The sequence below is a fragment of the Aythya marila genome (genome assembly GCF_965140915.1).
Source record: "Aythya marila genome assembly, chromosome: 11".
NCBI lineage: Eukaryota > Metazoa > Chordata > Aves > Anseriformes > Anatidae > Aythya > Aythya marila.
In genome coordinates, this window is record NC_139052.1 from 21,195,453 (window position 1) to 21,219,733 (window position 24,281).

A 24,281-nucleotide genomic window follows, 5' to 3' on the forward strand; every position below is an offset into this window, starting at 1 on the left:
TTTTATCTACCCATGAAACCTTCTTGCACCTTTTATCTCCTCCGTGGTTATCAGGAGCAATTGCTGGTCACCCTGTAATAAAATTTACTATCTTCAAATCAAATTCAAGCATATATTGGCAATGAAGCAAGTGCCCACTTGGGGAAGGCAGTTCATCATTTCCTAAAGGAGTTTGATCTGGCACGCCTCTGATAAGCAGTGTGATTGCCAACAAAATGCAGAGTATACTTGCCAAAAACAAAAAACACAACACTTACAATTCTTTTTGTATACGCAGCTTAAAACATCAGATGAACCAGCAGCTTCAGAATTACCTGTGCAATGGTTGGAGTCACAAGCATTGTTTCTTCTTGAATTGATGATGCAGCAATGTAGAACAGAATATGAATTAGGAAAGCTCTTACAGCTGTTTGCTGCAACAGATAATCTACTCGATGGTAAATACAGCTTCTTCTGTCAGGTGATAGCACTGCTTTAACCTGAAGACCGCATAAAATGTTTTTTTGAGTGACAGAAAATGTTTACTTGAAGTGTATTCATATTATTTCATTTTTGTATGAGAATTTACGTAACCAGAATTGGTTCTTATGGTGAACTGCAGCAATGAAAATGTAATTCTATGCAAGTCTGTTTGGGAGCATGATTAAGTGCAAGTGTATGCTGATGAGGAGTACACAAATGACCTACAGAAGTATTTTAGTTACGGGTTCAGAATATATTTTTGGCTCCATGAAAACTTTAGAGCATAAAATCTGTTCTCCTTCTCCAGCAGGGTCACATGCTGGAATAAGCAGCAGAATTTCCTCACGTTTAAAAACCAACTGCCTTTAATTGTTTTTACTCCTTTGAAACAGGCCCTTATGTGAAGAAACTCTGTGCACTCATTGAAACCCTGAAGGATTCCTCCGTATCAATTAATCGCTCCATCCTAACCAGTTACGATACAGAGACATTTCAGAATGAGTGCAGATCAATTTTGGAGCAGCTACAAGAGAAAGGAATGTTCTCACTGGCTCGGGAGGTAGCAGAATTAGCAGAGTTGCCTGTGGATCATGTAGTTACCCAAGAGGTATGACATAGTTCAATAATGACAGTCACCTCTTAATAATTCTGTTATTGGCAGTACTGAGAACATAACTTCTCTGCCTTCCTGAAGCAGGTTCATACTGAAATCACTTTCTATTTTAAATGCAAGTACACTGAGCAAGTTGGCTACAAGTGCTGTGCTGAAAAGGACAGCACATCTTTTCTTATTCTGTTATTTCTTTTACTGCTATATAATCAGTTTCATTGGTTCTTTCTAGATGGATTTTTTTATATTGAGACATGTAATCTTAATTCAGTGTTCCAGTATTCTGGCTTTGCAGTGTTTTTATGTTTGTTTGTTTGTTTGTTTTCTTTTGAAAGACAGCTTTTTAAAGCCTTTCTGAATTTTTGCAGGTTCTAAGAGATCTACATCTTTTAAGAGACATTGGACAGTGGCAACTAAAACAGACAAGAATTAAATTCTGGAAGAAGTGTAATGACAACTTCATGAAAAATTCAATCTCCAGCAAAGCTGCATCTGATTTTTTTTTGAATCAGGCAAACACAGTGTTTGAATCTTCAGTTCACGAGAAGATAAACAGCATTATGGAGAGACATCTGTTGCTTACCTTAGCTGGCCATTGGCTAGCCAAGAGTGACTCAGTGTCATTGGACAAATTAGAAGAAATAGAGAAGCAGATCTGGATTTGTCGCATCACACAACAAACATTATCCGCAGATGAAGGGTCAGGCAAGTCAAGACTTTCCTTCCGTGGCATGGTGAACATGGATCTTACCTTTGATAACTTAGCAAAGGAGTTCTCTTTTTCAAAGCTACCTGCTCTGAACACACCAAACTATTTAAAACCAGAGGGTCTTGAATTCAGAGAGTCTGAACAGACCTTGACAAACGATGAGAAAGAATCACTCAAGTTTTTGATTGGATGCCTTCTTGATGAAGGAAGTGTACATGAAGCCAGCCGTGTGTGTCGATATTTCCATTTCTATGACAGAGATGTTTCACTGGTATTGCATTGCAGAGCTCTGGCCTCAGGGGAGACTGATCTAGACAAATTACACGCAGATATTCAGACTCTCCTTGTAGCAATAGAGAAGATGTATGAAAACAGTGCATCGCAGCAAACAAGAATCCCAAGCAGTAAGTAACACTAACCTGTTCAGCCACTTGACAAGTAATACCATTGTTGGAGTTCTACTGGACATGTCTTCTTTTGTTTCTGTGTTTCCCCAAGAATTTCTGCAGGAAGGTCTTTGTGACAGTGTCTTATTTATTTGGTTCCTAAATCCCCTGTTGAAGGGAATTTGAAGTCTTGTAATATACATTGATTCTATGTGCTTCAAGCAGAGTCTCTTAACCACTCACTTTCACAATTCAGTTCAGGTAAAGTAGCACTGAATGTTATCTATGTTCCTGCTTTTGGAAGACACACTCCAGTAAATCTTGAATGTGTTTCTGGAGCTGAAACAAGGAAACATTTTCATCATGTATCTCTCTGAATAGTTTGTTACGCTATAGTGGGTTTAGTGTCTTAGTAGTAGTAAGGCTGAGGATAATAGTGTTTATATATAAAGTATTGTATGCATATTTAAGAAGTATGAAAGAAAAAGCTGTCAGCTGGAAAATTACTTTCTAATGCTAACATGTATAAAGCTTAATAGGAAAATAATAGAACAGAATAGAAGAGAACAAGTGAAGACTAAGCCATCAGGAAGACTGCTGAACCTGTTTCTGTGCTCTCCTATGCTTACAAATTTTACATCTGAGATAGTGTGAATGTTTTGGATCGTTTGTGTCCTACGGTATTGTTTGTATACTGATTAAAAAAAAAAAAATCACTGGCATCAAGAGTTCAGTTTTCAAAGACTGAGAAAGTGTTTCTATATATAAGTACAGCAATCTATAAATACAGCAAGTTGTATTTGCTAAAGATTTCTGAAGTCTTGCTCCAAATGTAAGGCTTGTTGTTGTCTGTCTTTATGAGAGAGGAATTCAGAGGGTTTTTGTTTCCAGCATCAAGCTTAGAAGACTGGACACACATTGTTGCTCCGTCTCCAGATGACCAGGTTGTTATCAGTCTGAAGGCTCTCATAGATGAATGTGTTCATGGGAGAAACTACTGCAGACAGGTTCTCTGCTTATATGAACTTTCTAAGGTATGTATCTAATAATAATATTGAAGAAATATGTGGTTTGTATTAAGTTGTGCTATGGAAGTTTATTTGGAGAAAAGCATAAGGAGTTTTGAAAGTACTCATTAGGTGCCTGAAACAAGCTTCAGAGAGGGAAATTACCAGTCCTTTTTGTGGAAAAATGGCCAGATGTTTCCGAGACATGAAGTGTTGAAGTGAACTCAACTCCTAGACTCCCCCTACCTTACTCCAGTAAGCTATATTTCAGCCTGTGTCTCTTTTGATGTGCCTTTTTTTGTGATTTTTCAAGCATATGTCGTTCATCTGGCACTTTGCTTTAGGCCTTTGTTGTGGCATGCCTTCATAATCACCACCAACCCAGAAGCAGACAAACAGCAGCTGTGTTAGAAGTTCTAGCACAGAAATGCTCTGCGGGCTCCACACAGTGGCAGCTCTTACCCGGAGGCTGCTTAAAAGATTGGCCAGTAAGTTCCAAGTGATTTGACCTAGACAGCGATAGGAGAAGTAGCAGACTGTGTTGTTAGCTGCCTGTCTGCTCCTCAGCCTTCGTGACTGCCAGCAGCCCACCTCTGCTTTTTGCCAGAGGCTGCTGCTGAACACTTCTTTCAGAGTACCTCTAGAGGGTACAGACCCTTTGCATAGTACTTGGTCCATAGTTTTGGAATGTAGTATTAATTTGAATAGACCCAGCAGTATGTGTGCTGAAAATATTACTGTCATCTTTGTCATAGAGGTTCTTAGTGTTTGTTTTTTTCTACAGAATTTTTAATGTCTCAAACATCCGGGGTGAATGCTTTAGGTTTGAGCTAGGGAGGAAGTAGTAATATGACTGGCTTCTTCCCTTTTCTGCCATCCATGTTGCCTGAAGCTGGATGTCTATACTTTTGAATAAATAGATCACTGAGATGATTGCTGTGTCTATGAATTACATATTTAGATTAATTTCTGAAGTTGTAACATGTTACATCTGACTCTAAAGAGCCTCACCAGATCCTCTTTCAAATGTAACAAGTGCAAAAACTGGGGTATCTTTTGCACTGAGGGTCTGTGGTGTATAGAGATGAGGAAAAGTAACCCCATAAGTAAAACTGTTACTTATGAAGAAAGAAAGAAGAAAAAATCATGGTCTGGGAGGATACGTAGATTCCTCTCTTTCCTTTAGCAATTTTCAGTGTTAAGGTTTGTATTTGCTTCAGAAACACATCTCTCTCCATTGGCACCAACTCTGTGAGTATAAAACTTCAAACACAAAGTACTTACATGCTCTCCTGATCTGGAGAAACATTAACGCTGAAGAAGCACAGGTGAAGATACTGTTAACTGATAAAAGGACAGATTGTGTGTTTTGAAACTAGGTTTCATCTTGTCCTACAGCGCTTCCCTCTTGCATCAGCTAATTAGGATGATGTGCTGCAGGTCAGTATATGTTCTGTGACTGGGTTTTTTTCTGTGTACCTTCTTCTAAGTGTCTGTGTATTTCTTAGGAATTGAACTGCTCGTACAGTGAAATGTCAGCCCATGACCCTGAAGAAGTGCTTCGAGCAATTCTATCGTCCCACCAGCCAGACAGATGCAGGAAAGCTCAGGCATTCATCACCACACAGGGTCTCCAGCCTGAAATTGTGGCAGAGTTAGTGGCTGAAGAAATCATGCAGGAATTATTGGCATCTTCAGAAGGGAAAGGTAGTAAAGGTTCTCAGTCTTGTTTTTTAGCATTTTTGGCTTGTAAATATGATATTTTTGCATCTGAAAAACAATCCTTGGTCTCAAGATACTTGAGTGCTAATAACAGTCAGTAATGTTTAGGCAGCTCTGAAAGGTTTTATACAGATACTAGATTGTTGTTTTGTGTCCAGTGTGGTGTTGCAGTATTCAAAGATTTTTTGTTGTACTTTTTAGGGATGTACATTTCATGGTTTAAAAAAAAAAAGGCATGTTTTTTAATCATAATCTTTGAAGCCCCTCATCATCTGACATGGAAAGACTTGTGTTATTTTTTTTTTTTTTAAAAGCGTGGCCAGATTCTCTTTTTTTTTTTTTTTTTTTTTTTTTTTTTGAGATACTCCTTAAAACAGAATTTATCTGTAGGACTTTTGTATTTGAGGAACTTTTTCTTTGCCACAGCATTAACAACAAAGTTACATAAGAAACAATGATGGAGGTTTGGGAGTCCAAGTGTGCTTTCCTCTGTCCCTATTTTCTTCTACTATGCTGCCCCTCCATTGCAGATTTGCACCTTTACTGCTCCCCTTGTATCAGTTCACTTCTATTAGCTCAGGTGATTTGTTTCACATCCTTTGGAAGAGTCAACTTACTTGCCCAACAGAAAACAGAAATAAAGAAGAGTTTTCTGTTGAGTTTGTGAGTTAAACTGGTTTGTGTAAGAGTATGAGTCAGGGTCAGTGCCAGTCACTTGCTGGATTTGTGAAATTACAGGTTACATTACAGTAGCAGTATGGGTGTTCTGTAGGATTTCAGTGGATCAAATGTGCAAAGTAGAACTATCTGATACTCAAATTTCAGCAGTAAGATCAAAACCATCTTTAGAATTGTAGTTCCAAGTCATAGGTCAGTGTGGATGGGGTTATTTTATTTTTATTGTTTTTCTATTAATGCAGCCAACCTCTCCTGAACAGGTAGCACTTTTGGCATAACTCACTCTCTCTCTGCATACAGGACAGAAACAAGTTTTGAACCCCGCAGCTGAGAGTCAGGCATTCCTACAGCTTGCTAAGCTCTGCCAGGATCACACACTGGTTGGCATGAAGTTACTGGATAAAATTTCCTCCGTACCACGTGGGGAACTGTCATGCAGTAAGTAGATGGCAAAAAATACTTGATGGTAACTAGTACATCACTGAGCATTGCATTACTTAGTTTAAAGTCACATCACAAAGAATACAAACAATGCTGATGGAAGCATCTATTACTGATCTTAAATTTGATGTTAATAGATCTGAATATATGCACAACAAATAAAAATATTGCTTAAGTATCACACGAATTTACTTTCCAAACAAAATCCACTTTTTTTTATGCTGATAGCTGGGAAATAGAGTCAGTGATTTACCTGAACTTCAGTAGTTACATTATACAGAAGATGGGTATGGTTGGCTTTCTTCTTATTAGCCACAGTTAGAAATAACTTTTTTTTAATCTGTTTGTTAAAGTGACTTTTTGATCTTTTGTTACTGGAATCGATTTTATACTTTGTGGCTTTATGGAGATCTTGTCATGGAGTTTGTAAAACAAGGTGCTCTGGCAGCTAACCAGCAGAGGCAAATTGATACTGGAAATTTGGAATACCTATGTATGAGAAAACAAATAATTAAAAATATCACGTTCTGTGCAGCCTGTTTCCCTAGCACTTTAGTCCTATTGTCAGATCTTAACTTACTCCTTAATTTGTCTGGTTAAGTAGCATAGGGGTCAATATTAATATTTTTATGTATGACTGACTAAAAGTAAGGAAAAGACTGAAAAGAAACAATGTTGGGAATCACTAAATTGTGCTGGAGCACTGTACATCTTAGAATGAAGCCTCTGCTAGAGTACAACATTTTCACAGATAGAGATATACAAATGTTTTGAAACTAATTATAAGTTTATGGCATTAGCTATATTCATTGCAAAAATCTGCATTTTTATGGAATTGATGAATGACTTTTTTCAAACCCAGATGCAGAAGTTGTGGCCTTCTTTTTTTTCTAATGGAGAGCTGATTGCCAGAAGTGGGATGCTGATACATTTATTGTATGTTTGTCAATCAGCTTTTGCTGGAGGAGGTTGGAAATTTTGTATTTGGAGAAAACAGCATTTCAGAAAATGATCTGAAGATCATTTCAGCACAGACGTCAGCACAGGCTGGGAAACCAAACTGAGTGCATATTGCAACAGAAACTATAGCTTAAAAGTTGCACAGGACAGAGCCGTAATAGCTCAACTTTCTAATCCAATTCTGCTGTTTATAACAGGAAAAGTTGTGTATCCTCTGCAGAGATGGTATCAGGTTTGTAGACAGACATTGTTATCCTCAGGTTAAGACTACAACATGAGAATTAATTTCCTCAGTTTATGAACCAAAGTACCAGAGTTCTTGTATCCTTCAGTTACAGAATTGCTGATTTTGGCCCATAATTGCTTTAGTTTGACTTGCCACATGGAAGGAATCACTAGAGTCCTCCAAGCAGCACGGCTTCTCACAGATGAACATTTAGCACCTAACGATGAGTATGGACTTGTGGTATGTATGCTTGATGCCATATGTGTATCCAGAGGCTGTATGAACATTTTCTTGCATGTGTCAGCAAATAACTTTGCTCTGAGCGGTGTATGGGGAGCAGGTGGGTAGCAGAATGGAATAGTCTTTCACCTCTGGTTGGTCTTGTCCTGCTTGTCTCTGGAAGCTAGAGGTGGAAGCTGAAGCTGGGTTTTTGGTCTGATGTGTGCATGTCCTGATGGACAGATTTTTATGTCACAGAATCCTTGGAAGACTTCACTGGAAAAATAGAAGTGGAAGAGTGAGATGGCAACAGGGTAGTAAATCAAACTGAGAATTTCAAAGTGATTCAACTACTTGTGAAATGTGAACGTTTTTATTACCATGCTGTCACACATCTTTTAAATCTGTCTTGAAAAGAATCCTGGATTCTGAGACACACTCAATATAGTGGTGATACTGCAAGAGGGAATGTACTGAGGAGTCTAGAAAGTCCTCTGCGTATTTATATTTGTTAAAATTACACCCTTTCACCTTAAAATAAAAAGGTGCAGTGAGTTAGATTAAAAATAAAACCTCTTGGCTCTAAGGGAATGTCTGCCTGCCTAGTGCAATACAACTAGCTGTACCGTGTAGCTGTATCAGCTAGTACAGCACTCTTGCCTTGTGCAGCCTTTTCCCTGCCACAGCACTAACAGCTTTGTGAGAAAGGACTTTTCTGCTTTGCTTTGAGCTGCATACTTACACTGTTATTTCCACAGGTTCGTCTTCTTACTGGAATTGGCAGATACAATGAGATGACCTACATCTTTGAACTGCTGCATGAGAAACATTACTTTGAAGTGCTCATGAGAAAGAAATTAGACCCAGTAGGTGGAGGGGAATAAAGCTGGGAAAAGAGAACTGTGTGTCTGTGTCAGAAACTGATATTTACACAGCAAGGTGGAATTATTACTGGAGTCTAGGAAGTGTTATTCTAGTTCCACAGCGATAAATTAATTCTGGGTTTTATCCGGCTTTTAGTTGAACAAGTTTGTTCTAATTAGTCCAGTGCTGCAACGAGAACAGCATTGAAGCTTCAAGCTTGGGAATGTCACTTAGAGTTTTTGTGTCCTGTTTTGTTTTTCTAGTTTGCTGTTTCACGGGTTTTTAGAAATCATAAAATAGTAAATATTTATAGCTTTATTGTAAAATAAATAATTTGTTTTTAACATTTATTGTATAAGCATTTATTTATAAATAGGTGCATAGCTACTGGATTTTTTTGCCTGACATAGCCCAAGTGTAATATTCTCATTATGTCTTATTGTGGAGAAACCTCAAAGACTGTTCTGATACAATTTTCCAAAAAGTGATCGTTATAGAGTTGTTCGTGAGTACTAAAATGTGAATGAAAACATAAGCTTTTCAAATCTTAATCTGATGTTCCTTCATTTGACCAGAGTGGGACACTGAAGACAGCTCTGCTGGATTACATCAAGCGTTGCCGCCCGGGGGACAGTGAAAAGCACAACATGATAGCCCTTTGCTTCAGTATGTGTCGGGAAATTGGAGAGAATCATGAGGCTGCTGCTGGCATACAGCTTAAACTCATTGAATCGCAGCCATGGGGTGAGTGCAAACTGCAAAAACAAGAAATATGAGTTTGCATGTGCATCAGGTTGCTGCTGTCTGCACCACACAGTTGACTGAAGGTGCAAAACTTCTGAAGAATTAAAATGTACCCGAATGTTCTGTATGCTATTATTGTTTAGGAAGGAAGGCACAGTGGGCAATTGGAGTTTGGATTGCCTGTGTTTTCTGGTAACATCCATTAGAATTCCACTGGCTGGAAGGAAGGTACTGTTCTTGTACTCAGTGGTTTAGCTGTAGGTTTTAACAAAAAGTGTATATATAAGTGTTGACATTCTGTGCAAAGTAACTCACATCTGACCTTAGTGAGTTCTGTACAGCTGGGAGAGTGCTGTGGAGCATACAGAGATTCCAGTGTGGAGCAGTTAGTCAGTGCTATGTCAAATGCTTTTCTGAATTTATCTGATAATAGTTAGTGGTTGTATCTACCACAAATGTGTGATTTGGATTTATTTTCAGTATTCAATCACAAGATTAGGTTCCTGCAATACCTTTGGCTCATAGTCAAACAGGTATCACTGCTCCTTTGCGATTTTTCAACTTTTTTTTTAATATAAGAAATCTTTTTTGCTGCTTTCTGAAACAATAGGAGACAGAGACTTGGTATCAGGAAGTATTTTATAGCTTATTTTGTCACCTGTGTAAATAGTAAGTTTTTGCATTTTTTCCCCATTTCAGAGGAGTCTCTTCAAGATGTTGCGAATTTAAAGAAACTGCTGATGAAAGCTCTGACTCTCTTTATTGATGCAGCAGAAAGTTACTCTAAGGTAAAACAACATGAAATTGTATCACTTCTATGCAACACATAAGGAGTGAGCTGAACTGAGAGAACAAAGAAAGCTGCTATAGGGAGGATGTGCAGAATCCCATCCCAACAAAAATTAAGCAAGAAAAATCTCTTGCTCTGTCATTTCAGCAGTATCCCAGCAGTCTCAGTAACACTATTGTATCAAAGAGTTGTATGGAGTTCCATTTTAAGACTTCTAACAGCTGGGATTACAATTAGATTCCCAGTTTTAGAGGAGTGACCATGAACTTAACTGCTTTACTCTAAGGACGAGTGAGAATAGAACAATATAAAGAGTGTTTAAGAACTGGTGTGGTTAGGATGATGAAAGTAGTATTTGCAGTGAGTGAACCTTTATTTAAAACTAATGGAACATGATAAAACTGCAGTGATCTACAAGAGAAAATACTAGATAACTCTGAACACATTGCTTCTGTCAGCACTGTTTATTGTTTTCCTCTAGAGACATACTCCAGCAGCTTGTGTTTATTTTTACTACCTAGGACTCCTGCGTCCGACAGTCCTTGCGCTGCAGTCGGCTAACAAAGCTGATAACCCTCCAGCTGCATTTTCTGAACACCGGTCAGAGCACTATGCTGATTAACCTGAACAGGCAGAACCTGATGGAATGCATCGTGTCCTTGCCTAGATTCTATCAAGTAAGCTTTCTCATCTGTTTTCTTTTGAAAATGATTGCTTTAAACAGCAGGTGCCTAAGCACTCTGCTCCTGTGAGCATAATGCTCAGAGGTAGGTCAAACTGAAGATGTAGAATATTTAAAGTATAGGAATGTTTCTGTACAAAAGTAAACTCTTCCAGCTTAGTAATTCCAGCATCTGTTCTCCCTGAAGGCAGCTATTGTGGCTGAGGCTTACGAGTTTGTTCCAGATTGGGCTGAAGTTCTGTATCAACAAGTGATCACCAAGGGAGACTTCAATTACTTAGAAGAATTTAAACAGCAAAAACTCCTGAAGCCTAGCATATTTGAGGAGATTGCTAAGAAGTAAGTAGTTCTGTGGTCAAACTGGGAACTTTCTTTTCCACAGACTAGAAGAACAAGTTGCACGTTTAATGGAATGCAAGTCAGAGTATTGTTAAAAACTTTTCTGTGATAAAGTATGGCATATAGGGACCTGAGATCTATGTTCAGTTTCTTAAACATATTTTGGAAATAGCACCGGATCTATCATCACTGGCAGCCTTTGCAGTAGTTAAAGGGGGCTTATAAAATGATGGAGAGTGACTCTTTGCCTGGGCAGATAATGACAGGACAAGAGGGGAGGGTTTTCAACTAAAAGAGGAGAGATTTAGATTAGGGGTTAGGAGGAAATTCTTCGCTCAGAGGGAGGTGAGGCACTGGAACAGGTTGCCCAGAGACGTTATGGATGCCCCATCCCTGGAGGTGTTCAAGGCCAGGTTGGATGAGGCCCTGGGCAACCTGATCTAGTGGGCGGTGTCCCTGCCCACAGCAGCAGGTTGGAAGTGGGTGAACTTTCAAGTCTCTTCCAACTCAAGCCATTCTAGATCATTTCAGCAGAATAAGTAGGATACCTTAAGGCTAGTCATATTGGAGTCATAAAATAAATCAGAGCAAAATGAACAGCCAAGAGAATCTAATCTATGTGTTGAGCCTCTTAAGAAATACTCTTAAGAGCATTAAGAAGTGCTCTTGTAGCAAGACAATGATTATAAGGCTTTCTCCTATTTCAATTTTATGTAAATTATTTTCAGGGTTAAACAACACCCACCTACTGATGCTGCTCTGAAAAATCTGAAGAAGTTGCTTGCTTACTGTGAAGACATCTATATGCACTACAGACTGGCTTATGATAACAAGTTCTACGATGTGGTAAACATGCTCCTGAAAGATGCACAGACTGGATGTTGTCTTAACGACATGCTATCAAACTAGAACCCATCCTCCATGAAGTAAAGACTGACTCTGACAGTACCAGTGCCACAACTTGCATGGTTAGTACCGATTCTTTAACAGATATTTTATCAATTACCTGCTTGTAATGATATGTTGCTATGTGAAAGTAACTCCAGAAAACTGGTGGTGGTTGTAAATATTTAAAATGCTGATACTGTGTTAACCTATAAGCGTTTTGTATAATAAATCCTACTGTTTACAAAATACTCGACTACTGGCAAATACAGGCTGGAACCTCAGAGATCCAGCAGCCCTTTAGTTTAGGGGCGTGGATGATGGATCACCATAGGAAATAAGCAGAATTATCAGGCTCCTTTGAAAGTTTTAGGTGCGTGCCAAGTAACCTATTGTTTTACATATTCTCTGATTCCACTCTCATTAGCCAGTTTTTGTTTTCTAGCTTAAGTGCTAAGCTGAAAGTCTCGTACAACAGCATGTACTTAACATAGTTGCTACTGTCTTGGTGTGCTTAGACAGGCCTACTGGGCAGACAGTTGGTATTGAGGCCTTAAAAAGAGCTAGCAACCCAAGTATTTTGCCACTTAGATCCTTAGCGTAAGTTTAGAAACCAGGGACATGTAACAGGGTAATACCTGAACAGTGCTTCACACAACCATCAGCTTCTCTCTAATCCAAAGACTTTATCTCCTCCACAAGATGGGTGGGAGGAACTGTAGCATAAAAACAGCTTCAAAGTAACATCAGTCACATTAAGCAATGATACTGTGCTATCTCTAAATATTAAACATTATCCTAGCAACAAGGTTGCTATGGCAATTGTATTTTTAATTAGCAAAGGCATGCTAAGTTGGATTTCTAAGTCGGATTGGTATCTTAACAAGCTCCCTTTGGTTGCTGAACAGTCACACTAGCAACCTTTGCATATGGCATACTACTTGCATAGGGGTATATAAAGTCCAAGTCATAGCGCCTTTGATACACCTTTAATAAAAGATTAAGTAGCACAGATTATGCCAGAACAGAACACTGTATTTAAAATTCCAGTTCTAGTCAGTCTCATAAGACTAATTTAGAATAATCACAGCCAGCTCAGTCTAAGTTAAATAATGACTAGCAGCCTTTAAAGTTCCAAGCATGAAAGGAAATCCCCAGCCCTGATTAAAAATTTGGGACCACTAATACTGGGAAGCAGAACTCCTGCCTTGTAGAAGCACACATGTATCCTGTCCGTATTAGGAACAAACACGTGAGTAAGCCATAAATAAGTTGTAAATGCAAGACTGACTTCTTATAGTAAGTATCAGTTGCCAGCTGGAATAGAGCTGCACTGCTAAGGAGGCTGCCCTAAGACATTTCTAAGGTGAGTACAAGCTACTGACCTCAGCACTTCCAGCGACACAGATAATTAAGTTCACTGTGGAAATGCAAAAGTATTTTGTTTATCAGCAGCAGCTGTACATCTTAATTTAAGGAAAGCTGTTATACAGGATTGAAATCTTGCACCTCTAACACCAGAGAAGCTGCAAGTCAGAGCAAAGTCTAGACTTAGTAACAAGCAACCACCACTATTCATCTCACTTTTGCAACTCTCTTCAAGTACTTACATTGTAGTACACTGAAAGAACAGGTCCAAAGACAGCTATAGTGAAGTCCTCACAATAGTGATTTTTATTAAATTAGTTGCTTTATAAAACATTGCAGATGTCATAATTGTTAACGTAACAATTTGCCCAACTGTAGTAACTGTTGCAGTTTGCTAAGCAAGTTTTTTTTTAAATGAAAGAAAATGGCTGAGTCATGAAAGATTTACCACAGCCCATGAGAGACCAAAAGGAAGTCTTATTTTTTACACTTACTTAAACCAGGCAATTAACTGTTAAAGAATACCCAACCCATACAGCTGCATTAGTAGAAATTTAGATGAATGGAAACTAAACTTCATACTCGTCTTTTTTTTTTTTTTTTTCCAAATAAGGCCCTCTTTCCTTGTTCTGACCCAAACAAGTGTTCTGTTTAAATGTCAAGCTTTGAAGTAGTGGGTATCTCAAGTGATGCATTCTATGTGCAGTATCCTTACTTTGAAGTTAGCAGTTTCCCTTCACAATATACTGAAAACCTCAAGCTCTAACTTAAGACAAAGCAATTGTAATACTAAGTGCACACCATGCCCTTGCTGCAAACTGCTTTTGTTCATCAAACAATTCATTCACGGAGCTACAGTTAAGGCCATGTCATTGAACTGTGCTGGTAATAATACTTTGCCTTGTTGAAATTCATTTCCAATTTAGTGGCTGTTACTATAAAAACCAAATAGCAACAATACCGTTATCAGAATGCTGTGCAGTAGTTGGTTTTTTAAAAATTTTATTTTACTGTAATTTATACAGTTTTTTAAATTTCTTCATTCTAACCCCTTGAGCACAAAACAGGAATCCCAGTGCTTTAGCACTGGCCTGACAAGAGTTAAACCACCAGCACAGAGATACTGCAATTTTGATTGTAGCATTTGGCAGAATTTAAAGAAAGAGAAGTTGTGCTACATGTTTAAGGGATTATGGGCAACAGAAAGACAATAGAAGGGGAGATAAATGTCACATGAAGTCTTCAAAGTCTTGTACATATTCTCCATCATATCCTCCATAATCAGCCAGGTCATCTTTCATAGTAGCCTTTAAACCACCTCCAGGCACAACACCTTTTTTCTTCTTTTTGGCTTTACTTTGCTTAAAAAGGAAGAAGAGCATGTTTACTTAAAAATCCACAGTAATTTGTCGTTATTTAAATTTGAGTGATGCCTCTTGTTTTTGAGGTATGAACACTTGCATCCTGTACTCGTGGTGAATGCACTATTGCCAATGATTTCTGCAGCAGCATTTCATCCACAACACAATCTATTGATAGTAATGATTGAGTGTTCCACAGCTCCCTGCATCACCCATTTTACTGTTTTGTTATTCATCCTAGTTCACCTAGACTCTAACCAAGTAGACTAACTACGCCTACTTTTAATTTTACAAAACTAAACAGTTATAAAGCTCTGCCTTACTGGATTGGTATAGTTGCAGGATTCAGTGGCTAGCCAAACTAATTTACAGGAAAAGGAGAGAGCATAAGAACAGAAAATATACATACTTTTTAAACTTTTTTGGTTCAGTAAGTCACAGGCTTCTCTCCAAAGTGCAGTACATATTAAAGAAAGAGTTCATCATGTTTACCAACCTCTAGACTTAATGCAGTAACACTACATAAAATGTTTTGTATTCAAGTCATTCCTGCAGAGTTCCTATAGAACTGGCATAACAGAAGAACACCTGCCACTGAAACGCGTTGTATTTAAGAGTCCCATTTTTCATTTACAAGCTACTACTTACAATAATAATGCACTGCCATTTGTTTTCTACCAATCCTTCACTTTGATTTAAAACATACTGGAAAAAGCGTATTGCCAGTGATGTTTCTGTTTAATTTTATTGCTTTCTAATGATTCAACTAATACTTGAATTCCAACTGATCTGGGATTTTAAATTTATATTATAAAATACAATGTTATAATTTGCATCAGCAGTTAAACTATTACATCATCTTTAAAAACTTATTTTTCCTTGCCTATACAATTACTGTTCCTTCAGTTTGCATGACACTGCAGAAATTCCAGCTATCTGCTATTCAAAATGACAAACTTTGGTAAAGATTTAAAGTTACTTCCCTATATTGATATTGACATTTAACTGTAACTGAAGCTGGCTTCCATTTTCAGGGTATTGGCATAAGTCATTTTAACTCCAAGGCAGCGCAGTGTCAAATGGAACAAAGTTATCGTGCAGGTAAGATGCATGTAAATTAAGGGACATTTTGCCTCTGGTCTCTAGATTCAGTAAACGCCTGATTATCTCACACATCTAGGAGTATTTACGTAGTTCTAAAACAGTATCCAAGACTATCATTTCATCTACTACTACATGTAACAAAATCAGCAGTTCAATTCGGCATTAGACCTATTTCCATTTTCCAGATCAGCGTCTTTAGCAGATAATGTTATTGTTACAGAAAAGCGTAGAAGCCTTACCTTTTCTTGTTTTTGTTTTTCACTGCATAGTACTGTCAAAGAATTTGTGATCTTTTTCAAATCATCAATTTCCACTGCATTAGGAAAAAAAATAAAAATAAAAATCCTCATCACTATTGATTTTACAAGGCAGTTAAATAATTTATTTAACTATCTATCAAAATTCTATCAAAAAACTATGGAGGTGAGCATCAATAATAAGTAAATACTGGCAATTACTTGATATAAAACAGCAAAATATATACTGGGTAATTCTGAGCCTTTTGATGACAACTGCTACTCACATGGTCCCTAGTATGCAGCTTGAATGTTGGGGAAGGTAAGATTTTGCAAATGCAGAGTTAGCAAACACAGGAGCCTTAGTAAGGGGACATTTGAAACAAAAATCTAGCACTATGATGTAATGCAGTAAAATATGGACTGTTTTAGACACACACATGAAAAGGAGCGCTGGAATATTAATAATAAATTATCCAAGAGATGTCAAGTCCTTCACTTTACAAGACCTGGAATCCATTTGAAATGTATGTTACTAGCTTCAGGAAGCCAACAATCCCTGTATTTATGCAGCATTAAATAGTATCAAGTTACCACTTTGCTGAAGGACAACGTGTGTCCGGTACAGGAAAAGATCTCAAACAATGAATTCATCAAATACTTCAGCCTACCACAACAGTGGGAAAAAATTATTTCAGTTTATCTGTGTATGGAATTCATGCTGAATTCCAGAACAATTTATTTTGCAGTCCCTGAATTACATTATCTCAATTTTATAATAGTTTCCTTCCAAATTGCTACTCAAATTTTCCGGCTCAGAGAATCGTTTATTTTCCAGAAGCTGCTTCAGGAGAAGACATTTATATCGGCAAAAGAGTTTACACTTTTAAAGTGCCTGTATTTAACTGACTTGCAGAATGGCTGTAACAGTACAAGCACGTGATAAGGTTTGTTGGGCTGGAAATTGGATACTAGGTCAGTGAAACAGACCAGACTAGACTTTACTTACTATAAACTGCATAGATTAATCTTGATTTACATTTTACTCTCACAGCATGTTTTCACATTCAACCCCACTACAATTTTGGCAGTACATTCTAGAAGTCTTTCACTTAACTTACATGAAATACATACGTCTCGAACTAACGCTTCCAAAAAACTGGCATAATGTAATGATTTTTCATATTGTGTAATTTTTTCTTTTAGTAGTTTGCCAAATTCCGTAAAGTCATCTTTTGAAGAGGGATTCATGGCATCTATTCCACAAGTGTTATTTACACCTGCAAGGAAAACCACAGGTTTTAAAGAAAACATCAGCTGTAGTCCCTAAAAGATGACACCAACAGGAAACAAGTAACCCCATTCACAGTCAGTTCACTTCTGCTGAACCTTTGCAAAACTAAATCTGAGGTTTTCTCGCTCCCCATGGGCTTCTGCCAAACAAAAACTACCAGCCTGAGTCACTAACCTGGACCTGAAGAGGCTTTGCTCTAAAGCTTAGTCATTTGAAGCAGCTATTTCTGAAGCACTCTTTGCTACATGTAACGCTTCTCCCCTTCCAGGGTCAGTGCAGAATTTAATTGGCCCTTCGCAACTGTTTTAAAGCAACCCCTCCTCCCCAAGGCACTTCACTCTTTCAGAAGATACACAGCAGAATTTTCACTGAGTAACAAGCCGAATAACCCACTTCAAGCAAAGAAGCAAGCTTTCGTGTTTGAAGAACGCTGCTATAAATCAGCGCCTTTGCCAGCTGTGTCAAAGCACAGAGCCAGAACAAGCTGCACTAAGTCTATTTCCAGCTACCCAAGGAAACGAGCGCACTCCAGTAACCGAGCTGCCTTTCTCGACATCTAGCTTACTGCACAGACTGCCTGAAGTAAAGCCTGCGTGCGTTATGCTGCGCCACACTCGCCCAAAGCCTCATCAGCCTGAAGTCTGCATTGTAAAGCAGCTAAGAACAGACTGCACTTTCTTCCTTCATGTGCTCATCTTTTGATCAGAAGCATAACTTAGTCAGGAAATTCAGCCAGCCATCTTTTTCCTATACCATTCTAGCAAGACACACTAAGGAAAAGCCCCTTACATTCCAACGATGGCTCTGCAGTTCCTGCAGTGAGTCCTTAGCACCAGGCTATGCTTCCAGTAGTTTGGTTTTAGAACCCACATTTATTCTCAGTAACACAACCTGCACGTGCTCTAACAGTCAAATCCTGATCGATCCCCTTTGCAGGATCCCCGCACAGAACTGAAAGCTTCATTTAGGGCTGCACTCCTTTTGTCATGTTACAGTTGCATTGAGTGGGGTACAACAACTTACCAAAGGTTTCTTTTGCTAACTCAAGGTCTGACTCCTCTTGCAATTTCTTTAGCCGTAGTTTGTCTGCTAACTGTTCTTCTGGTGTAAGTTCTCTATGTTCCTCTGGTGCCTCTAACTGGATTTAAAAAATGTATACAGGGGAACATTATATTGAGCAGAGGTATTACAGGAAATAATTTTTTTCCAGTGCCACTTGAATAGCTTCTGCCTGAAGTCAGTACACCTCAAGCATGTACAAACCTGAAAACCATCCCAATTAACCATAACAATGCCTATTATTTCATTTAATAAACTGTTCATTTTAACTAAGATGTGCCTTGCCCCTTCTCAGAAGTTTCACAACTGCATGATTTACCATGAGGTGCATGCAACAGAAATGGAGATAAGCATTATTTCCATAACCCAATTACATTTCAGAGAAATTAAAGCTGACATCCCCCAGATGTTAAGTACATGACCTAACTTTGTTTTATCAGACTACTCAAGGCCTTCATAGGTCTTGTTGAACCTCAAAAAAAACAGGAAAAATCAGAACAAACCCACCCTTTAAATGTATGAGACCAAGAAGAAAAAGTAATTACCCTTTTTTTAAGCTCCTCTTGCTTTTTCTTTTGTTGTTTTTCTTTTTCTTTTATTTTTTCTGCTATTTTCTTTTTTTCTGAAACTTTGGGTTCTGTAAAACATTGAACAATATGACACTCGAGGTTTACCTTTTTTTTTTTTTCTCCAACAACCAGAAAACCATTAATCAAAGAGAAAGCGACAGAGCTCAGTTAGCACAATCTGTTCACAGAGAGGCTTTCTCAAAAGACAAGACAGGCTTTCTCAAAACCAAACCTGATCCTATTTGGAAAGTGGTTTTGATACTTCAGATACACTCAGGACAAAACCAGCGTCTTTTCCGACACCGCACACAGTGAAATGTATTCCTTTTAAGTCTCACCTTGTTTTATCTCTGTCTCCTTTGCTTCCTCCTCTTCCTCCTCATCGTCCCAGTTATCCTACAAAGTAAGTTTTAATTACGATGAATCTTCACAGGATTCTTCTACAGATAATTTTTACTTTTTGAGATAAACACAAAGAACGGGAGTTTACATAGAGCCTCTTTAAATGCTCGCATATCCATTAATCTGACGTATTTGAGTTCAGAAGCAGGGGTAAGTCATTAGAGCTGTAAAATAAGGATGCTACTTTTGGGAGCAGAGCACAATGTTTCAGGAGCTACGAAGAAGGCGGCTTTTATTCAAAGAACTGCAAAGTTCCTGTCAACAGTTCGAAAAGCAAGGTCACAAGAGTCAGATCAACATCCCATGATGTGAAACATGACTTTACTACAGCTCCTGGTACTAAACACTGCATAATACCGGGACGTCACCTGAGGCAGCACAGCCACTGCTGGGAGCAGCCACGCTGAAAGCCACCCGGAACCCGCTGGCCACGGGGCTGTGCTGTGAGCAGGAGCGTGGCCGTGGGCACACGGGCGATGCGCGGGGGCATCCTGATGCAGGAGCTCCAACACGCAGCAGCCCTCAGACCACAAGCCTGCAGCATTTTCCTTAAGAGAAGGAACTGCCAGAACACCCTTCCCACAAACACATCACTGGAACGTTCTCAATCACATCCTCAAGAGCATTTTCGGAGCTCCCCAGCTGTGGTGCCCGCAGAGGTTCTCTGCTTTCTGTTTCCACCTTGGGCACGCTCCTCATGGCCGCACTCCTGTGCCCGGACAGGTGGCCCTGGCTCAAAGCAGCACACGGTTCAGGTGAGTATCGAGGAAGCACTTTTCAAGAAGCGACCCGTTTCTGTCACCTGCAGATGTTGTGGCAGTAATCCCACAGTTCCTCCTGACAGCTGTCTGGGTAGGGTTTAGGGGAATACATTTTATTTTCCCAACACCACTCCAGCTTCTGCTGGATGACCCAACCTCCATAAGGGAATCAATGCTCTAAAACTGATCTGAAGCTACATGCCGAGCACCACAGGGCACACACACCAGCAGTTAGAGCCAAGAAACCTCACAGGCGTCTAATTTTAGTTCCCTGTTTCAACTCAACTCGCAAGCTTAAAAATTATGTTTGATGAGGCGCAGCACATGCAAGGATCGCACAGCCCGTCAGTGCATCACTGCGAGTAACCTGACAGACTGAGCCCTCAACTCGGTCACTTCCACCTCACGGCAGTGATGCAAGCAGCCACCCGAACTGCTCATTTCAGGGGCTGGCATTGGCGTGACAAGAAGACTGAGACAGAAGAACGCAGCACGCGCTGCAATGTGCTGATCCAAGCAAGGAAGACACCCAGCCACCAGCTCACTCGAGTTAATTGGCACTTGTCAGAGACTCAGCTTCCCTTCCACATTCCAAGGACCTGACTTGAATTTGCAGCAGCATTAGTTCAGCTCGTATCTAATTAAGAGTTTGTTCCACCCATGTCCATTACTGCTGTACAAAGTTTGCTGCCCTATCCCCTGCCCTCTCCTTCACAGATGGGGGTTTTAAAATCAACTGTTCCCTACTGCAAAACCCTGCGAGGCTGAAGGCAGCCTGTCCACTATGCAAAGGCACCAGGAGGCCCGAAAGAAACGCCAAGATTTCATTCCTACATGAGGACTTCCCCAGAGGACGTGCGGGCAGGGCCTTGCACACCAGGACAGGCTCACACTCCAGGCCAGAGCACGGTGCTGGGCTCAGCTCGTGAAGCTCTGGTGATGGAACAACACACAAACAGCAGAAACCAGAGGGCAGCGTGGCCACCTCTCATCCGGCACGGCCTCTCCCTTGTCTCTTAGGTGGGATTTTCAGGTGTCAACTTGAGCCAAAGAAGTCTCCAGCTGTCAGAGAGCCGCCAGCACGCTCCTGGCCGGCAGCGTCCAGACCCCGGGCACCCGAGGACTGCTCAGCCCAACAGCAGCGGCCTCCCAGCTGGGCTAACAGCAGCTCGCCTCTTCAAGCTCTTCTATTCCTGTCTATAAATTTCAGTGAGCTCTTGGAGGAAAAGAAAATTAGTACTGCATATTTGCACTGAATACAAAGTGATTCAAAAGAGGACGCATTGCACAACATAGCCACTAAAGCAGCTTAAAACTCTGAAGTATTTCAACAATGCTCATTTACACGTACGGAGCTCAACTAAGGGCACTGAAGTCATCTTCCTTTTCATGGAAATAAACCTGTGATGAGAGCAGCTCTCACAGTTTCATATGCACCCTGAACACACGAAAATGCTTTTTCTCCCCACTCAAAACCAAAAGACACGATTTGAGAACGACAGGCACTCCACCATTCCAGTTCCCAGTTGTGCCTGAGCACTCTCCTTCACCAAGGCTCTTGCCTGTGTAACAAGCGAATTTCCTAGTTTTGGTTTGTTGAGCAAAGAATTGCCCAAGAGTAAATAGATGAACATTCCCTGGCAGGAGGCCCATCTTCTGGGAAACTTGTGTTCTGGGTAACGTTTGAGTTTTATTACTTCTGAAGATGCTAATTTTAAACCTGGGGAAGTCACCGTTTCCTGAACTTTAAGTTACTTTAAGTTCATTATCAAAACAGCTTCAGAACAAACTACAGAATCTGAATATCTAAAAGGCATTCCAAAACGTGGAATGCCTGCGTTAGGACAAATTACATGGAAAACACCTTGTGCTTGTATTTTAGACCACACAATTTTTCTTCTGCAGGGCTGACCCTGGCGAACGAGGTATCCAAACAAACCTAAGCTACCTCCCTAGCTCAGCTCTGAGATCTTGAGCGTTTGTAAGTACAAGCAAACTAAACCAGAACAGGACAGCTTTATCTGCTGGACGGGCCCTTCTCTCCAGATGCAGCTCCAGGACTAGAACTGTAACCCTTGAGAAAGGGGGAAGTAGCTGCACTCCTGGGGCATGGGGGAAAACCTTGTGCTTTTATTAGAGCAGCCCCAGAAAGCGCAGGTGTCTCTCGGGGAATGACAGCTCACAGCCCAGTTCGCTTGGCCACATTCCATCACAGCAGGAAAGTTTCCCACTTTCAAAGAAAGGAGGAGAAGCAAACTTCACAGACACACTAAGTCTGGTATATTCGTCCATGTGCACACATATATAAAGATTAAATACAAATTTCTATGCATAGACCTGCTCTAACCACACTTTTTACAAATGACTGCAGCCACTGCACACAGAGATACCTCCGCTCCCTTTGCCTGCTGTAATGTGACATCGGTGATAACTGCAGGGTGTGGGCATCACCACATTCATGAAGTAAAATGGACAGCCTGTAACTTACAAAAAATACGTATTTTTTTAACAGATTAACTACTCTTTTCATACTACCTATAAAAACAAATACCCACCCTGAACTCCAAGGACAACTTGAGTCAGTGTTTTTCAGAGATTCTGGTAACGCAAGCACAGGCTGAGTAACAAAACGAGCAAGTCCTCACCTCGTAAGCAGCAATTCTCTACTCCGAAAGCTTTGTACCTGTGACTGCAACGGAGCAAGCAGGGCGCCTGGTGAACCACCAGGAGATTGCCTGTCACAGGATCTCAGAAGCTGGATTTGAACCCAAAAGGTGTTCTCCAGTTTACCTATTTCCATTCCTCCTCCTCTTCAAGCCCCTTCCTCGTACATTTCCTGACATTCGTTGGCTCCCTGTCTGCACGTACACTAGGCGCACCGAGGTTTGTGTCATCCCCCACCCAGCAACCTGACTCGCTAGGGGACAGCTGGAACCACATGGAAGGAAACAAACTTTTACAGAAAGCCAGCTTCTGTAGGTATCAGAAATGAACACCCACACACTCTGACACCAATTCCACGCTGACATCGCTCCTCGAACGCACCAAAACCCAGTCCCAAACAGCGCCTTAAGCAAACATATGGCGAGCGACCTCCTGAAGCTGCCAACACCGCGGTGCCCGCAGCGCCTTCCAGCTGCGGCCGGGGCCTGGGAGCGGGACGGGGCCACGCTGCGGCAGCCCGGAGCCTGCAGCCACCACGGCGCAGCCCTCCCCGACCCCAACCCGGGGGCACGGCACGCTCCGGGCTGCGATGGAGCCTCCAGCAGCGCCCAGAGCCCGGCAGCACCGGGGGGGGGGGTCCCCTTAGGGCCGGGCCCCCCCTCCCGGCCTCGCAGCGCCCCGGGGCCCGACCCACCCCGAGGGAGGCCCGCGGGCAGCGCGGCCTCGGCTCCCCCCGTTCCCCCCCTCGGCCCAGCGCCGCCTCCCAGCCCCGGGGGGACCGCGGGGACCCCCCCCTGAGGCGCCCGATCCCGGCCGCGGCACCTTCACGTCGTCCTCCTCATCCTCTCCGGCCCAGCGGTCGCCGGCCGCCACCCCCGGCACCAGGCGCTTCGCCACCGGCTCCACCACCTCGAAGCTGTCGGCGTCTGTGGGGGAGAGGAGAAGCGGGTGAGCGGCTGAGGGGGAGGCTGAGGGGGGCTGAGGGGGCCCGGCGGGGCCGCCACCTACCCCACGAGTCCGCCTCCGCCGCCATCTTCGTGCCGCGGCCGCTCCGCAGGCGCCGTGAGTCAGCCCCACCACAGCCAGCGCCGCGCGAGGCACGCCGGGACGGCGGCGGAATGCCCGCCGGCAGGGGGAGCGGGCCGGGCCGCCATGAGGGGAGGGACGCGGCCGCCATGATGGGAGGGACGGGGCTGTGAGGAGCCTCCCCTCATCATGGCGGCGGGGAGGCTCCTCACGGTCGGGGCCCGGCCGCCGAGCAGCCCCCGGTAGCCCCCCGGGGCTCCGAGTCCCGCTCCGGGGGCTTCCAGCCGCGGTCTCGCTGGGCTCGGGCGGGCTCCGGCCGCGGCGTCCCGCGCACCGCGTGAGGAGCCCCGGGATCCCACAGCTCCCTCACGGCCCTTCTGAAAGGGTTACAGAAATGGCAAAAAAATAAAAAGATTTTACCGAAGGAGAAAAAGCTACCGTGTGTATCAATAAATTAATCTAGGGGTTACCGTCACATGTCGTCTGAATTTATTCCCTTGTCTCTGCTGCAGTGAAAAAACCCACACCTTCTGAAGATCCTTCACATATTAAAAATATAACAACACAATTCAGTCAGAGCAAGAGGCAAAGAATGAGGAGACGCCCACACGTTGCCTGCCAGGGGTCCCCAGTTCCGCAGGCTGCCAGGGTGCCCAAGCACTGAGCCCAACTGGTTCTTACTGGGGTGGCAGCTGCTCCTTCCCTTCAGCCCT

The 24,281-nt window shown here is 41.7% G+C and overlaps 2 protein-coding genes across 2 annotated transcripts in view; one reads left to right on the plus strand and one right to left on the minus strand.

Annotated features, from left to right (window-relative positions):
• Window positions 1-11,973, plus strand: part of SPG11 (SPG11 vesicle trafficking associated, spatacsin) — a gene marked incomplete at its 5' end in the record, with an annotated part of 33,282 nt that extends 21,309 nt beyond the window's left edge. Inside the window, 13 exons of the mRNA XM_082769174.1 lie at window positions 278-437; window positions 855-1,069; window positions 1,441-2,185; window positions 3,059-3,201; window positions 4,683-4,881; window positions 5,875-6,012; window positions 7,308-7,441; window positions 8,179-8,286; window positions 8,860-9,028; window positions 9,728-9,816; window positions 10,340-10,495; window positions 10,688-10,839; window positions 11,568-11,973. Of these exons, the coding sequence (XP_082625300.1) occupies window positions 278-437; window positions 855-1,069; window positions 1,441-2,185; window positions 3,059-3,201; window positions 4,683-4,881; window positions 5,875-6,012; window positions 7,308-7,441; window positions 8,179-8,286; window positions 8,860-9,028; window positions 9,728-9,816; window positions 10,340-10,495; window positions 10,688-10,839; window positions 11,568-11,748 (2,589 nt within the window). The 3' untranslated portion in view covers window positions 11,749-11,973. The remainder of the gene's footprint in view (window positions 1-277; window positions 438-854; window positions 1,070-1,440; window positions 2,186-3,058; window positions 3,202-4,682; window positions 4,882-5,874; window positions 6,013-7,307; window positions 7,442-8,178; window positions 8,287-8,859; window positions 9,029-9,727; window positions 9,817-10,339; window positions 10,496-10,687; window positions 10,840-11,567) is intronic.
• Window positions 11,974-13,375: 1,402 nt separating this feature from the next.
• On the minus strand, window positions 13,376-23,662 carry EIF3J (eukaryotic translation initiation factor 3 subunit J). The gene is made up of 8 exons (XM_082769537.1): window positions 23,551-23,662; window positions 23,365-23,468; window positions 19,054-19,111; window positions 18,692-18,783; window positions 18,111-18,225; window positions 16,915-17,073; window positions 15,797-15,870; window positions 13,376-14,453 (listed from the first exon to the last, which is right to left on the minus strand). The coding sequence occupies exons 1-8, from the start codon at window positions 23,573-23,575 to the stop codon at window positions 14,322-14,324; spliced, it is 759 nt and encodes a 252-aa protein (XP_082625663.1). The 5' UTR covers window positions 23,576-23,662; the 3' UTR covers window positions 13,376-14,321.
• Window positions 23,663-24,281: the final 619 nt, after the last annotated feature.

Excerpts from the sequence above, each read along its gene's own strand:
- EIF3J (XM_082769537.1), bottom strand. The coding sequence starts at position 23,575 with ATGGCGGCGGAGGCGGACTCGTGGG. Across the intron at positions 19,112-23,364 it reads ATGAGGAGGACGACGTGAAG|GATAACTGGGACGATGAGGA; the intron begins GTGCCGCGGCCG and ends CTTACTTTGTAG. Across the intron at positions 18,226-18,691 it reads AAGAGGAGCTTAAAAAAAGG|TTAGAGGCACCAGAGGAACA; the intron begins GTAATTACTTTT and ends TTTTAAATCCAG.